General features: G+C 39.1%; 1 protein-coding gene across 3 annotated transcripts in view; it reads right to left on the bottom strand.

Moving 5' to 3' along the window:
* SEC24C (SEC24 homolog C, COPII coat complex component) overlaps nucleotides 1–15209 on the bottom strand; it is a 40126-nt gene that overhangs the window by 23046 nt on the left and 1871 nt on the right. For 2 of the 3 annotated variants that reach the window (XM_032982123.2, XM_042802214.1), the window contains 4 exons: nucleotides 9015–9217; nucleotides 4829–4915; nucleotides 2045–2186; nucleotides 874–1052 (listed from right to left, as the gene is read on the bottom strand). In XM_032982123.2, the coding sequence (XP_032838014.2) occupies nucleotides 874–1052; nucleotides 2045–2186; nucleotides 4829–4915; nucleotides 9015–9189 (583 nt within the window). In that variant the 5' untranslated portion in view covers nucleotides 9190–9217. Of the gene's footprint in view, nucleotides 1–873; nucleotides 1053–2044; nucleotides 2187–4828; nucleotides 4916–9014; nucleotides 9218–15209 lie in introns of those variants that run through there. The other variant, XM_042802250.1, reaches the window with a different exon arrangement.

Genomic DNA, 15209 nt, shown 5'->3' with positions numbered 1-15209 from the left:
TTCGACAATAAGTTAAAGCCCGTAGTTCAAGAATGGTTTTGAGCTTCATGGTGTTAACAGCATGGAACTAGCACCTTCTGTATTTACCACTGTACTGTTTCCAAGGATAATTTTAGACAAACATATTGCCAAAAGGCTGGAGAAATCTGCATCCTCTACTCCCAATTTTCCTATAAAGTCTGTGTTAAAGAGAAGCTTTTCAAAAAGTACTTTACCAAAAAATATTTTTTTAAAAAAAAGAAACAAAACAAAAACAAAACAAAACAAAAAAAAAAACACAAAAAGAAAAACCAAAATCAAAGTATATTCAGACCAGCTTACACGTATTAAAGATAAATCTCTGGTCTAAATCCTGTAATCCACAGCAGTGGGACTGTAGATTTAATACAGTAGCACAAAATATCTAAATTCAGTTTATACTGTTTAAGTAAGTTTCTTTTCAACTTCCAGCAAAACCCTTCACAGAATCTTTCAGAGTAATTTCAGCTCTTTGTGATTTATTGAGCCCTGTTTCCTTTTTTTTTGCCTAGGCTGTTGCACAAGAGTAGCAGACTCTCCAACAGCTTACTTAGGGATACACTGCCTTTTTACTTCACAGCAAGATTCACCTGGTTGAGGAAAAGTACCATTACTCTCTTTTGTTACTCATATCCTGCAGTACTTCCTGCACTGTCTCCTACAGTAGTCTCAGTTCTGTTTTCCCCAATGATGACCTTATTAGTAAAGGAAACTACCATTTACTATGGCAGATGTCAACACTCAGAGAATTCCCATCACTACACGGGAACGAATCATTGACAAGAGCAAATCTTTCATGAAATTACTAGCATAAGTGAAAACCAATAGCATATTTCTTTCACCAGGAAACCTCACCATAGCCCAGTCCAGCTGGGGGAGGAGCAGGGGCTGTAGTACTGCCAATTGTCATCCCTGCCATGTGATTGCTGAGCTGCTGCACACTGGCTGGAGGTGGACCATATTGCTGGAACATAGATGTCTGGCTGACAGGCGTGGGTGCTGAGCCTGGCAGAAACTGCTGAGAAGCAGGTGGCCTGAGAAGAAAGATCAGAAACTTCACTGGATTCCCCATTATGCAAGGAGTTACAATTCTCTGTGACTTCTTAAACTGTTCTACCACACAAACACTAGCTGGGTCTCAATTACTTACATGATGCACTGTAGCTCAGTTTCAGAAAAATAATTACATATACTGCATGGATCTGAATCCCTTTCATCAAAAAAAAATCTATTAGTTCTTAAAATACAAATTCTGTGCCTACAGCACCTTTTGTTACTTCCACTTTAGTTATTGCAACAAACCAGAAATACTGCAGCAGAGTCTACACGGTGAGCAACAGTAAGGCCTGCACAGCTAGCTAGGAATGCACTGTTGGCTCAAATGATTTGGACTCTCCAGCTGATGGTGCTGAGCTTAACCAGAAGGAAAGAGAAAATAAGCACCTTCCCCCACAACCAGTAATCAGAATGAAGCAGTGAGGACTGTTGCTACTTACACCACAGAGGTAATGGCAATGTCTTTCTGGAGAAGATTCCCAGAAGCTCTAAATGAAGGTAACTCAGGGATCCATAACAGACAGAAAAGGACCCAGAACCAATACTAAGGAAGTACTCAGTAATGACAGACAGCAACATGCTCCATACAGGGATCAATTCACACTGCCAAGGAATCAAATACTATGGCTGTGTGGATACAATTGTTTTAAACCAAGACAGATTATGGGAATCAGAAAATTCCTTATGGGAAAATGACCACCACAAATAAGGTCCTTGGAAAAGAAGTGGTTTTGATCAGTTACTGACATCTGTTCATATCTTTCCAAAAGTTTTTCATCTCCAGGGACTCTTATTAACAAATAGCCCTATGGGAAAATGTTCTTCCAAAATACTAAGGAAGCAATAAAGAAAGTCAGTGTCCACTAATGAAAAACAAAGTATTTAGTTTGGTTTAGATCCTAGAAGGTCTAGACCTAGCATAAGTCTACCAAGTCAGGCCTTTGTTATGATCTGCTCTTCTTGTATGTACCTCTGCATCGGGGCTGCTGAGGCTGGAATCCCATTCTGCACATCTCCATGTCCAAACTGACTGTATGTCAGGTGCCCAGAAGGAATAGATGCTCCAGGGGCTGGAGGGGGAGCTCCAGATGTTGCAGGGGCTCTTAATGTACCTAGAAACATAAGAAGAAAATAAATCAATCAATCACAAACCACTTACAGAAACAAGGGCTTAAACCAACTACTAAGAAAAATCCAGGAAATAAAAAGTGCAGAAACAGTTTAGCAGTGGCCAAACTGAGGTATCAGTACTCTATGAGCAACAAATACTTCTAATACAGTTGTATAAATTAAGAAAACTGAAAGTACAAGTATTTTTAGCCAGTATCACTAGTCACCATCTCCACACAGACAATGCAGAAACTATGTACTGTAAAGGGTCTTCAAAAGATAATTTCATCTTTTGATGAAGACAAAAAGCTACCTTATCAGTAAGGCATTAAATTCTCCCCCCCCCCAAGTCCAATTATTTTTATCCAGACCAAGGAGAGTATTCACATGGTACGTAATGTTCATTACAGGTCAGTTTTTCCTACTTGAAAGGTAAGCAGGTTATTTGAGTAGATTAAGTTTTCAAAAATTACATCCAACTAACTGCTGTTACATTTAACAATGGGGGCCACGACAGACTGTTCTTCCCAGACTCTCAAGGTTGGAGGCTAACATGAATACTTTTTTGTCTTTCAGACTGAGCTGGTTCAGTCACAGCACAAACATATTTGCTTCAGAAACAAGTCTTCACACTCTCCATAGACCATACAATGCTGGGTATAATACCAGTACACCACTAGACTGTCTGCTTCCAAAAAAGAGAATATAAACTTCTATTTTAATAATATGATAGTGTCACTATTAATAATATTTATAATAAAGGATAAATAATTATATTATACTAATATAATACATAAAGTAATATTTTAATAATATGATGTTAAAAATTATAACAACCATATGACCATTCCTGCTATCCACAAGGGAACACATTTCATGTATGGGATATTGTTAAATACACATGAGTAAATAAACTGCCCCATGAGACCAGGGTGGCACATATACACTGTTGCATGTCTCTGACAGTGACCAGCATGATAAGTTTAAAAGACACTCTGAAGCCTTCTTATGAGGAACCATTACAAAACAGGAAATAAGAGAAGCCATTTCTCAATTCTATAGTACAATTTATACACCAAAGCATGAGGTTTCAACTCGTGTATTTTCATCTTATCTGCTACATGTAATTCTTAGTAAGCTTGTGGATTGAAATTCAAGAAAGGAATTAACTAGACCTTGTGTGAATAACCAGTAATTTCTTCAGGCTTTTTCTTTATTACTAAAGCTCCTCTCGTTAATTTTCAGACTTAGGACTTAATTATTTCCAGAGACATTTATTATTTTTATATAACTTCACCTAATTAAATTTTGTCTTTTCTAAACTACTGTTACAGCACCTTTGTCTTACTGTTCCTCTGGCTAAGCATTTCCCAGTCTCTATTTGTATGTTGTATGGTATTTCTACTTCTGTATGTCTTTTGTGATACCTTTTCAGTTAACATGATACACTTTGGTCTATTCTGGAATCTCTTCCCTTTGATAGTACATGTAAACTGTCTGGCATTGTTATCTTTTGTCTTCAAAAGCATATTTAATACAACTCTTGGAGGGATCCTACACTTTTTTCACTTTTTTTTTTAAAATACATTAACTTTTTTCCCCCCTCAACTTTAATAGGCATACGATTTGACAAATACATTCTTACTTCAAAAAAAGCTTCTGAAGTCATCTTTTTCTTGTTCTTGTCACAAATATACTTCTGTAACTATTACCACAGACTGCTCAAATAAATACTGAAAAAAAAATTCACTTGACAGGTATGAATATCTAGTGATTTATTAGCTTAAGATTCATTACTCTTGAGGAATCCTGAAGTTCCCCTTCAACACCTTTGAGATACTGTTCTTACTCATCACAGACCTCAAAATGGAGGTAGATTACAGCATAATGGGAAAAGCCTGTGATTTTACTCAAAGCCCCAAGACTATATGGTCTTGGCTGAGTTCTGACTCTCTACTCTTCTACTCAACAAACTGATACCACTGGAAACAGCTCTTCCAAAATACCACTACTTGGAAAGAAGGAAAAATACAATATGATTTCTTACAGTGTTTCTAATTCTTACATCTTAATTGCTAGCTTTGAAAAGCATTTCCTTCAAGCCACATCTTTTGGAATCATAATTATTCCTAACATCTATTTGGTTTCTATGCTATAGCCAAGGAAGCTAAAAACTTTTCTCCCTTAAGTGAAAGCACAAGTCACAAAAATCTTATGACTTCCAGTAACAACCTCCTGGTGCTCAGGGAGATTTTTCTTATCTTCATTGCAGTGCTATCATTTCAAACCTCACGTTTTAGTTCTCTCTCAAGTGGGACACAAATTCTTTTCAGCTAAGGATTCCCCCTGACAAAACCTGAATGAGTCAATTCAGGTTTTGAAATTAGTTTTCAGAAAACATTAGTCACAAGTGAGGTTTTATCTATGAATCTGCAGACATAATAGACTTCTACTAGAGCTATTTCTTCATATCCTATTTATGTTTCTGGAGTGCTGCCTACAAATAGATTGGTAAGTGTCCCACCCACCTCTGCATGAATAATCAGGTACCCACACCTTTGAGATAAATATCCATATTAAATGGGAACTTGGCACAGAAGGTGTGGCACAGCACAAACACTCCCACAGAAAGGACACCATTTACCTATGAAATTAGGTGCAAGGGAAGAAGTGTCAGAGTTGAGAGATACAGGAGAGCCCTTCGAAGGGAACCCCAAGGAAGGAAAGTAACCTGGAAAGACAGAATACACCAGTAAATCAAGCCCAGGAGAAAGCACCAAGAGACAGTGTTTCCAATGATGAGGACAGTCTGCAGTGCAGAAAATATATACATAAAAACCATGCCACATTTACCACATTATTCCTTAAGCTATACTCCTTCTCACCTGTTCTACCACGCATAATATGTTTCATATATTAACAAGATAGTTCATATATTAATTTTAATACAAGTGTTAACAGTATCATAAACTCAGTTTATGTAAAACAATCCAGCAGCAGCCTAATTGTTACTGGTATTCAGATAATTGTGTTTGCACTTTCAACTGCATGATCTCATCAGAAGGAAACTGATAGACTGACTGAAAGACTGGTGCAAAATTGTCCCAGTTCTTTCAACATTCTCACAGCAAGAAGCAGCTATTTTCAGCTAGCAGCACAGTACTCCACTTCCAGTCCCAAGGAAGACTAGCATCACTGGCACAGCATTCCCATGTTTCCATTAGTTAGAGCTAGGGTTTGTCACATAAATCCGATGCAAAAGACTCCCTGACTGAGGATGACACCTGCTCCCAACACTTCTCCACTCTGTCCTCCAAGCAATTTTAGGAATTTATTTTAAAAATAACAAGACAACTACTTCAAGATCACAGAATAGCACTGGTAGTTTTCCTTTTATGCCTCACTGTTCACTAAATTCCTGTCGCACTAGTGCCTCTGAAATTAATTCTCTCTCCTCTATGTTATGCAGCTACAACAGGTCTTGCTACAAAGACCTGCAATAAACATAATGTCTTAGAAATGTGGGTAGAAAAGATAACTGTCACTATCTTCCCTATTACCTGTCCACTGTTTTTGATAATGCATGGTTTGTTTGACTCAGTCTTCCACCTGGATGTCATATTCAACAGCTACTAACAGGTCAGCTTCCAGCTGTTGTGCTAGTGCTCTGAATTCCACATTCCTTCCTTCTAAAGACAGGAATCCCGGATTTACATTAACAGGTCCAAAATGCACAACATGACAACTGAAATTTCCTTAATACAGTCTGCTCAGTCTAGGAAGGACGGTCTCAGAAGAAAAGATGGAAGAGAAATCTCCACAAAGCCTGGGTAGCTTTTGCCTGATTTAACAATAAAGTACATGACATGCTACTTAAGAGTAATGCAACACATTTTTGTGGTCCAAGTGATACTACCTTGTTGCCTTCAGTGTCACACTACCTTTCAATCATTACTGGAACAAACAAGATCTGCATTCTTAATCTGCGCAAGTTTATATGCATGTCATTAAGTTTTCTAGGTATTTCCTTACTGAGCTGTCATGAACCACATTCCTATATTTTAAAATTAAAAAAGACAAACCAGAAATAATTCAGAAGGGAAAAAGTTAATTCCCCTAAAAAGAAAGGCTTTTCAGACTTGTAAAGTCTGAAAAATTCTTGAAGTATCTGATGGAAGATGCTCATCCATTTCTTTTCAAAAACATCCTAAACATTCTTCACATGGCTAACAGCCAAAACTTGTTTTCTATAAATAGCCGCACCAACGAAACTTTTCCAAATCCATCATAATCTTTGTCCTTCTTGAATCTCCTTCTCTCCCTCACTGAAGCAAGTCCAGATTCTCCCCATTCCTTCCATAGGACAGGAGACAGTAGTCAGTCAATGGCTACATTGAGCAGTCAAAGAGAGCACTCAACGGCTGAGCTCTGCCTCTGTCTTTCCAAGAAGCTGGGTTTCTTTCCTGCCCAGTGCCGATTTTCATTACTTCTACAGGACATAAAACCACCTGTGAAATTAGTTCAAAACTCACACATTAGAAGTGCTGTTGGAAGAGATTTAATGACAGGAGGGGATGAAGAGAATTAAGGAAAAAAAAAAAGGAAGATGGAGCAACTGAATATCCCATTCTTTAGCATACCACACTAACACTTCTACTCTGTTACCCTGCTAACTCCAGACAAAAAACCCAACAGGGTAATTATTCAGCTCCCAAATTTCAGCCTCCCACTTGTCTTAGTTTCAAGACAACTACAGGCACTTTGATTGTTCTACCCTTCTCACTGAGTTTGGTTTGAAATTCAAGAAGTTGCAAAATACTGAAGATGTACTTGGAGGGGAGAAAAATAGACAGACTATTAGCATTACTGGTATATTCCTAATTTCCTTAGAATACCAATCTGAAATCTAAACAAACATTTCAGAGTGAAAGTTTGTGTTGTGCTTATCTCAGCAGAACTGAATTCATCCATGTGATTTTGAAATCAGCAAATAAGCAATAGTATTTTCTCCTCTATGTTTCAGATGTTAAAGTCACTATTAATCTCCCAAAGCAACTGTTCTGGGTTGAGTGAGTGGTGGAGTTTTTTGGTGGCAGGGGAGGGGGCTATTGGGGCGGCCCCCTGTGAGAAGCTTCTCGAAGCTCCCCCAGCTCCATGTCAGCTCCACTTCTGTTTGGGAAATTGAGCCAATCAGCTGCGCCTCTGCAATAACGTATTTAAGAAGGGACGTGGTGACGGGCAGTCGGACTTGTGAGGAGGAGTTGCTACAGCTGCATGAACACCAAGGTCAGTGGAGGAACAGAGGAAGAAAGGAGGGGGGAGGTGTGCCGGAGCAGAGACCCCCCTGTATCCTGTGGGGAGATGGCAGGGAGGCCCCCCCCTGCCACCCATGAAGATCTACGGTGGAGCAGACACTGATTTGTGGCCTGTTGCTCCTGCTTGGATTGATCAAGGTGCTGTGCCCAAAGAAGGCCGGGGTCTCACGGGAAAAGGTAGCCCCACTGCTGTAATTCAGTGCTGGCAGGATTGCAGCATGCGGGGGTGTCCCACACTGGAGCAGCTCGGGAAGGGCTGCAGCCATGGGAGGGAATCCAGTTGGAGGAAGTTAGTGACCCATGACGGAGCAGTGTGGGGAACGCTGCGGCCCATGGGAGGAATTCATGTCGGAGAAAGTTTGTGGATGACTGTCTCCTGTGAGAGAGGGACCATGATGGAGCAGGAGGAACAAGTTCCGGACACTCCCCTCACCGAAGATAAGGGAAGTGGCAGCGCTGACTGCACCCCCCATTCCCTGCCCCTGCGCCACTGGGGGAGGAGGTAGAGATATCGGGAGCAGAGCTGAGCCCGGGAAGAAGGGAGGGGTGGGGGGAAGGTGTTCTCAAGATGTGGCAATGCTTCTCACTGTTCTACTCTGTTAAGTGTTGTTAGTGTCTGTAATAAATGTATGTTCTTTTTTTCTTCCCCTAACGAGTCTGCTTTTTGCTCGTGACCATAAAGGGGAATTTTCTCCCCATCCCAGTCCTATCTCGGACCCCAAGCCTGGCTCTCTGTCCCTTCTCATTGCTGGAGGGGAAGGGAGAGAGAGCTGCTGCATTGTGGTTGGCTGCCAACCAGGCCCAAACCACAACCAGGTACTCAGAAACAAAGACTCCTAAAGCTCTTCAATAATTTTAAGGTAGCCTTTCTTTTGAAAAGAGGAAAAAAATAGTTGAACTACTTTGTTTCTTTTTTTTTTTTTTTATAAAAACAAAACAAACCAACAAACAAAACCAACAAGTGATATGATCCTGCAGAACCAGGGAAAATCTGGAACATATTAGCTTGCCAAATGTCCACAAACTTTCTATTGATTTTAAAGGCAATGGAGAGAATAGCTCCAAATACGCTTTCTGCCTGGAGTTGTGTGTCTTAATCTTTCATGATGGAGTGCAGGTTTTCCTGCATATTAAAGTAAGGCAGTCTAAATTTTAAATCTGTTACAGTCCCTAACTGCTGCCCCACAACGTAACCTCATCAGGAAATTGTCCTAGTCAGGTGCTTTAGTACCACAGTGGCAGGGACATAAGAAAAAAAAAGCAAGCTGTGCTTCTCAACATGTTAATTTTGTAGGTTATTAAAGGAAGAGTAAGCCCTACCAAAATGGACCAATGACAGAACAGTAACCTCAAAATGTACAGAAAGAACATGATTATTAGCATCATGTAAGTTACATACTGAAGAAAAGCTAATTCCTACCACAAAATAAAGACTAACAATAGAAAGCATATAGAAAAAAATTCCATGCACACAATTCACATGTCATCAATCGTTAAGTTTTGACTGAGAAGTACCTTGTGGAGGGACTGGCTGTTGATATCCTGGCATCGGACCATTATAAGCTCCATATTGCGACTGAGGAACCCCTGGCAACGGCTGTCCTCCGTAGGCAGGCTGCTGGTATCCCTGATATCCAGGCTGAGGTTGCCCATAAGGAGGCCCTGTGTGAGCTTGCTGGTTTACACTCATTGTATTCACATCCCCAAACTAATCTCACCTGCAAAAAGGGGGGGAAAAGGGCTTTTAGCAGACATAAAACCAAACTGGCCAACTTTCCTACTGTTTTCACAGAAAGGGAGAGGTTCTTATACTAGGGAAAGTAAAAAAAAGTAATGGTAATACATACTCCTGCACAGCAATTTTTTCAAGTAAGATAAATGCTTTACAAGAAAACAATATTTACAGAAACTATGTTTTCTAATCAACTTAGTCACTGCTTCATCCCGGTTAGACTTGTGATCATCATCTTTGAAAAAAAAAAAATACCATAATTCGCCATTCCACAGCAGATGATTACCAGGCTTCCTGAGACACCTTAAGAACTACTTCCACCTCACAGAATATCAACAGAAAACAGATTCCATGACATAGATGAGAGATTACTTAACATAACACTTCACAAGTGTTACTTTGTTACTTGTGTTAACAACTGAACAAGTTCAACTCTCACACACTTCACCATCCACAAAGGCTGCTTTTTGAAGTGTTTGATAGAATCCAGAACAGGACCAATACAGGGTTTTTTTGACTAAAAAAAAAAAAAAAAAATCAAAAAAACAACACAACAATCAGATGATCTGAAGTCCTTGTTATGTATATATATTTCAGAAAACTAAGACATTCCAAAAGCAGCACGTTCACCTAAGAAAGATGTTCAAAACTGAAAAGCACCACAGGCAAAGATGTCACTAAAGGAGTTATATAAAAGACCTGAAACAGAGCATCAGAGACAGAAGAGAGGTTTCTTATCAAAGTTATGCAAGAAATCTTGCTTAACAGACATTTCCAATTCCCCTAACTGTATAAAGGGATTGACTAACTTCATAGAGAGGAATATAAATGGCATTGGGAGACTCCAAACCAAGCAGTCAGTTCTTACAATACCACTGTACCAAGCAGACAGATAAGCCTCAGAGCCTTTGAGTTGTGGAGAGCCAAGGAGATGACTTCATGGGCAGGAGATTCTCTCATGGTCTATTTCTCTAGAATATTTTGCATCCCCTGTACTCTTCTGGACACTCCATATGTCACTGTTACCCTCTTCAGCTAAGACTACACTAACACTGTAAAGAAATGTGTGTTCGAAGCAATTTAATTTTTTACTTAAAAAATCCAGTTTATATAAAAATGCAAAATCAAGGTAGAGCAAATAACTAATGTTGCCCTCATATTTTGCTCCAAACCCTATGATGAACTTATGCATTAAAGACACATAGTAAATCTTAACATAGAGCAGACATCACAGCTGCAACAGCCGCCAGCCAGTTGAGGCAAACCCCAACAAGAAATCTACAGATTAACTCAGGCAGATAACAAACACTCAAGCTCTCTTGCCTATACATTTATTAGAGTATGCCAACCAATGCTAAGGTTGGTTCTTCACATTACCAGAAATATGATGTCAAAGAATTATTTCAACAACTGACTCCACAGCTGTACAGCAAAGGCACCAAAATAACTACAGCTCTGTAAGAGCCATCCACATAGAAAGAAATTCTTTCAGATCCATATATATAATAAAGCACAAATACATATATCACAACACAGCAATCTAATTATTTACAGATGAAAGCTCGCGTAATATATACACATTACATTTAACCTCCTATAGCTATTAAACATGACAAATGTCAATACTAAGAATGCTAATGTTTACTCTGAAATTAGATAGTAAAGTTTATATGAAAGGAAATAGATGAAGCTTTATATTTTTAGTTGTCAAGCTGTATAAAGATAATGATAGGGCTTTCGTTTAGAAAAATAACTTATCTTAAATATTTAAAGGTCATTTGCTCTTGAAGGTAACATATAATGTCATTTGCAACAGCTTACAACAGTGTGACAATTTTCCATCAGCCTGCAGTGTTTCTGAACAAGATTACACACAATAAACATGACAGCAAGAGATTTATTTCTGAAGATTCTGGTTTCCCACACCACCTTTGACTTAGTTCTGCAGAACAGTCTAACCTGAGCAGCCAGGGGGCCAGAAAATCTGGACTTTGGGACCTGCTCCCTTCCCAAATTCCCCTGAAGGTTAACCTCTTCCTCCCCAGGCAGGCAACCAGTGTTACAACATTGCAATCACAGACCTACTCCCAACCACCTCCTGTTCAGTGCAAATTGTAAAGTAGGAGAGCTCCTCCTGTAAAAGTGGGGGTAAAGGGAAAGGAAAATGCAGCAAGAAGACGACTCTATCTGAATATCTTGAAACATCCAGGCAGGGCCTTCTACCAAGGAAGGAGGACTGCTTTCTCTCCTTCCTGCTCCTGACTACTGCTTATTGGATTGTGCATGAGGAACTTGGCTTCCTTCCTCCAGGAAGAGCTGCAGACAAAGTAGTAGTATCCTGCAGAATATCTCCTGAACTACAATCATTAAGACACTCTTCACAACTTACATTGACAGAAATCTAATATTCGAGCAACAAATTACTACAGGGCAAGAGAAGACCAATCTTCCATGCCTTTTTTCTTTTTTTTTTAAGAAAAAAAAAGAAAAAGCATGACGGGGCAATAACTTAAGCCTGTACCTTGCAAACCACTTTAGACTTACTGTAATGAGTGTATACTCAATAAGTGATCTTACCCCATAATCTTTCACTATTCTCTTTTCAGCCTTCCCTTCCCTCCCTCATGTGAATATCAGTATTTCCCACTTGAGCAGGTAATAGCTGTTGGCTTGTTGCTCTCTCCGCAATACTGGAACCAAGAGGTAAGCTCATTTAATGCAAGTCTTAAGGAAGAAAAGTTTTGAGATAATTTCCTACACTTTCACTGGAAAAAGTAGCTACACAAAGTCGACTGTTCTAACTCAGTGTCCCAGCTGAAAGGCAGATATACCTCAGACCTGTAGCTGGCCCATGTGGCAGCCAGAACAGGCTAATCTCCAACATAGCACAAGTGATGCTTGCTCTACACTGGCAGAGAGTCAAGAAGGGAGCTGGAAAGGAGGAGGAAGACCCGAGAACAAGCCTGGTATTGAAGCTGGGGACAAGGCTGCTTCATTATTGCAGTTGCTCAACTTGCTCTAAACATAAGGATAGTGGCATGCTTGCTCATCACTGATGTGGAATACCTGAAAGGGCAGGGCCAAGAATATCTACCTCTGAGAAGGCGGAAGACAGTTGTCACTGAATGAGTCCATTTTCCTTCTCCCCCAGTACAGTAATTTGTATCAAACTGCATTCGTTTTGTCTCCACTCAAAGTTAAAAAGAAAAAAAGCAAATTAGAACCTGGTCACTTGAAGAGGTATTGGGGAAAGGGAGAATTTTATGCTCTGTCTTATGACATGAAGAGGCAAAAAAAAAAAAAAAAAAAAAAGAGTCAGAGAAAGAATGAAATACGTACACCAGGTAGGAAGAAATGGAGAAAACAGGCCATTTCACTTGATAAAAATACTAAGGATATTCCTTTACATGTAGTAACATATTACCAAAACTAAGTCAAACATAATATTAAAACATGATGTTGAACATCATATTGCTACTCAGCAGTTACAATACACAAAGGTCAAATAGGCAGGGCCCATGGTATTGGGAAAATACCATGATAACAAGCAATCATAACAAACAATTTTCTTGCAAAGCTGCAGTCATTCTATGTCATTTTCTATTCCTCTGTATAAAGGCAGTTGACCAATGAAGTTTTGGTCAAAACAGGTACACTGCTAAAATTCATAGTGGAAAGCTGTTGTAACAGACAACCAGTGCTGATCAGCAATGAACTGGTGGGAGAAAAATACACAGTAATACTGGGGGGGGAATCTTTTAACTTTCACAATAGTTTCCAGATTCCTTACTATCCAAACAAAGCAGACTACGGTGCCATTTTTATGGCCTGTTTTTTTTTTTTTTTAAAAAAAAAAAAACCACAAAAACAAAAAAGTAGTGATTCATATAAGCTTGTTTCAATCAGCAAATCTCCCAAATGACTGAAAACTGCATATTCATAATTTTTTATGGTCTGCATTCACTGTCAATTCCCTTTTGAAGCCAAAAACCTTGATCTCATCAGTTCTTGATCGCTTTCTAAAAGAAATGCATACAGCAAAATTTCTTTCCTTCAGAAAGATGCCAGTGTCTTTTTTACCAGTCCCAGAGAAATAGAAGACTCGTTTGTTTCAACTTATGGGGAGACCGAACCCTAAAAAAAGAGACAACAGCATGGCCTCCTATATTACACTAAAAGCAAAGGAAATATCTACTTAATTTCTGAACATATAAATCAAAACCATTTCCAGAAGATGAAACAGAAGGGGACAACCAGGTTCCTCAGAGACCAATTCAGAATAGTACCTACGGTGCTTTTAATGCTTCCAGTCTGGAACTTTCTGGAGAATTAGCAAAGTTATGTTATTCTTACGAAGACCTAGACTCTGGAGCTAAGAACGCTCTTCTGAAAATCAGATGTTCTTGCTTTTGTTTCACCAACAGCTTGACTAGGTCCTTTACAAGCACTCATGGAACACTTGGTTCTTTTCAGATACAAGGAACTCCTGGTTTGTATTTTCTACAGAAAATCCTGGAAGAGAAGCTCATAACCTGGAAGTCAGAGACTGGTAACTGATCTGGAAGCACTCAGGCCATTGTAACAAATGCCTGCCATACATTTGTCCAAATCAATCCAAATGGTACTACTGGAACTGACCCTCTAATTTGTGTGTATTTTTACAATGTTCTGTCTTTCCACCTGGACAGATTCTCGTCACACTGTAGGAAATATTTTCTTCATCTATGCCTTTTCAGTCACTGTCAGAACCATTTGTTTTGACAGTTTACGAGAGGTAGAAGACAGTTTTCAAAATTAAACTCTACAATCAAATACCAGAGAAAGTCCAGAAGCCACCATATTTTCAAAGACATTTTCAGGAGAAGAAAGGATAGATCAGCTGCTAGAACTTCATGACACAGCAGGTGCTGGATCTGATTTTCTCAGCCCTGTGTTTCCTAAGCTGATTCAAAGAGGTCTTTCAGGCTTCAGGACATGAAAATCACAGTTCACATATAAGGTGTAATCACTTCCATGTTCTTCTAAAGAAAGGCCACATTACGCCCTGTTTTGTTAGGCTGGTTCATTATCTTGGGCAAGGTCCAATACAACATACATGTTCTGAGAATGAAAAGGGTTAAAAACAGTACAAAAAAAACCCTTAGTCTTGACCTAACCTTAAACCTACCACTATTTCCAACCCCTGCCATCACCACCAGACTTTTTACTACAATAACATTTTATACTCTTCGTTGACTTGCATCTCCTGGTGGGACTGATTTATATCTCTATCCCTGTAATAAAGCTCTAAGAAAATACTTCAAAAACACTCAGTTATGGGATTGCCTCTGGAGAGCAACCCTGTGGAGGCAAGCATCATTAAAAATCTGACATTGACAAAATCACAGTGAAAGATTTCTCTCGTCCCTAGCTAGCTTCACATACATGTTACAACATGTGTCTAACTCATTTCTGTGCACTTTGCACAAGTATAATTTATCAGGAAAAGTTATAAACGTACTTTAGAGGCCAGAAAGAAGAATGAATGAGTAAGACTAAGAAACATAATACTAAACAAGTTTTCTTCACATACATTGTAACACTGACCATATTTCGTCCAAAATTTCTGTAGTCTGACTTCCTCTACACAAATACGCATTACGCAATTCCCATCGCTTGCAAGAAACAAAAGAGCTCAGAATTAGCTTTTCCTAATACATACTGCCCAGTTTACACTGTTTTTAAGTGCTTTCTGTGTCAACAATGAATCTTGATGAACATATAAGAACAAGCTCTATCTTTACAATTCATCACTAATAAAGCTTTCCAAACCTAAAGAACAAGAAACATCCACCTTCTTGTTGATCACTATTAGTCACTCTTTGTACCTTGCCCTTCCTTAGCCAACCCTCAATTCTTTCTTGGATTTTTGACCCTCCTTCTGATAATAAGTGTTACAGGAAAAGAATATAGTCCTACAGTAGCAGAAGAAAACATTC

This window comes from Tyto alba, unplaced genomic scaffold, assembly GCF_018691265.1.
Source record: "Tyto alba isolate M040663 unplaced genomic scaffold, T.alba_DEE_v4.0 Super-Scaffold_1, whole genome shotgun sequence".
Classification (NCBI taxonomy): domain Eukaryota; kingdom Metazoa; phylum Chordata; class Aves; order Strigiformes; family Tytonidae; genus Tyto; species Tyto alba.
This window is presented reverse-complemented; position numbering and strand designations above follow the sequence as displayed.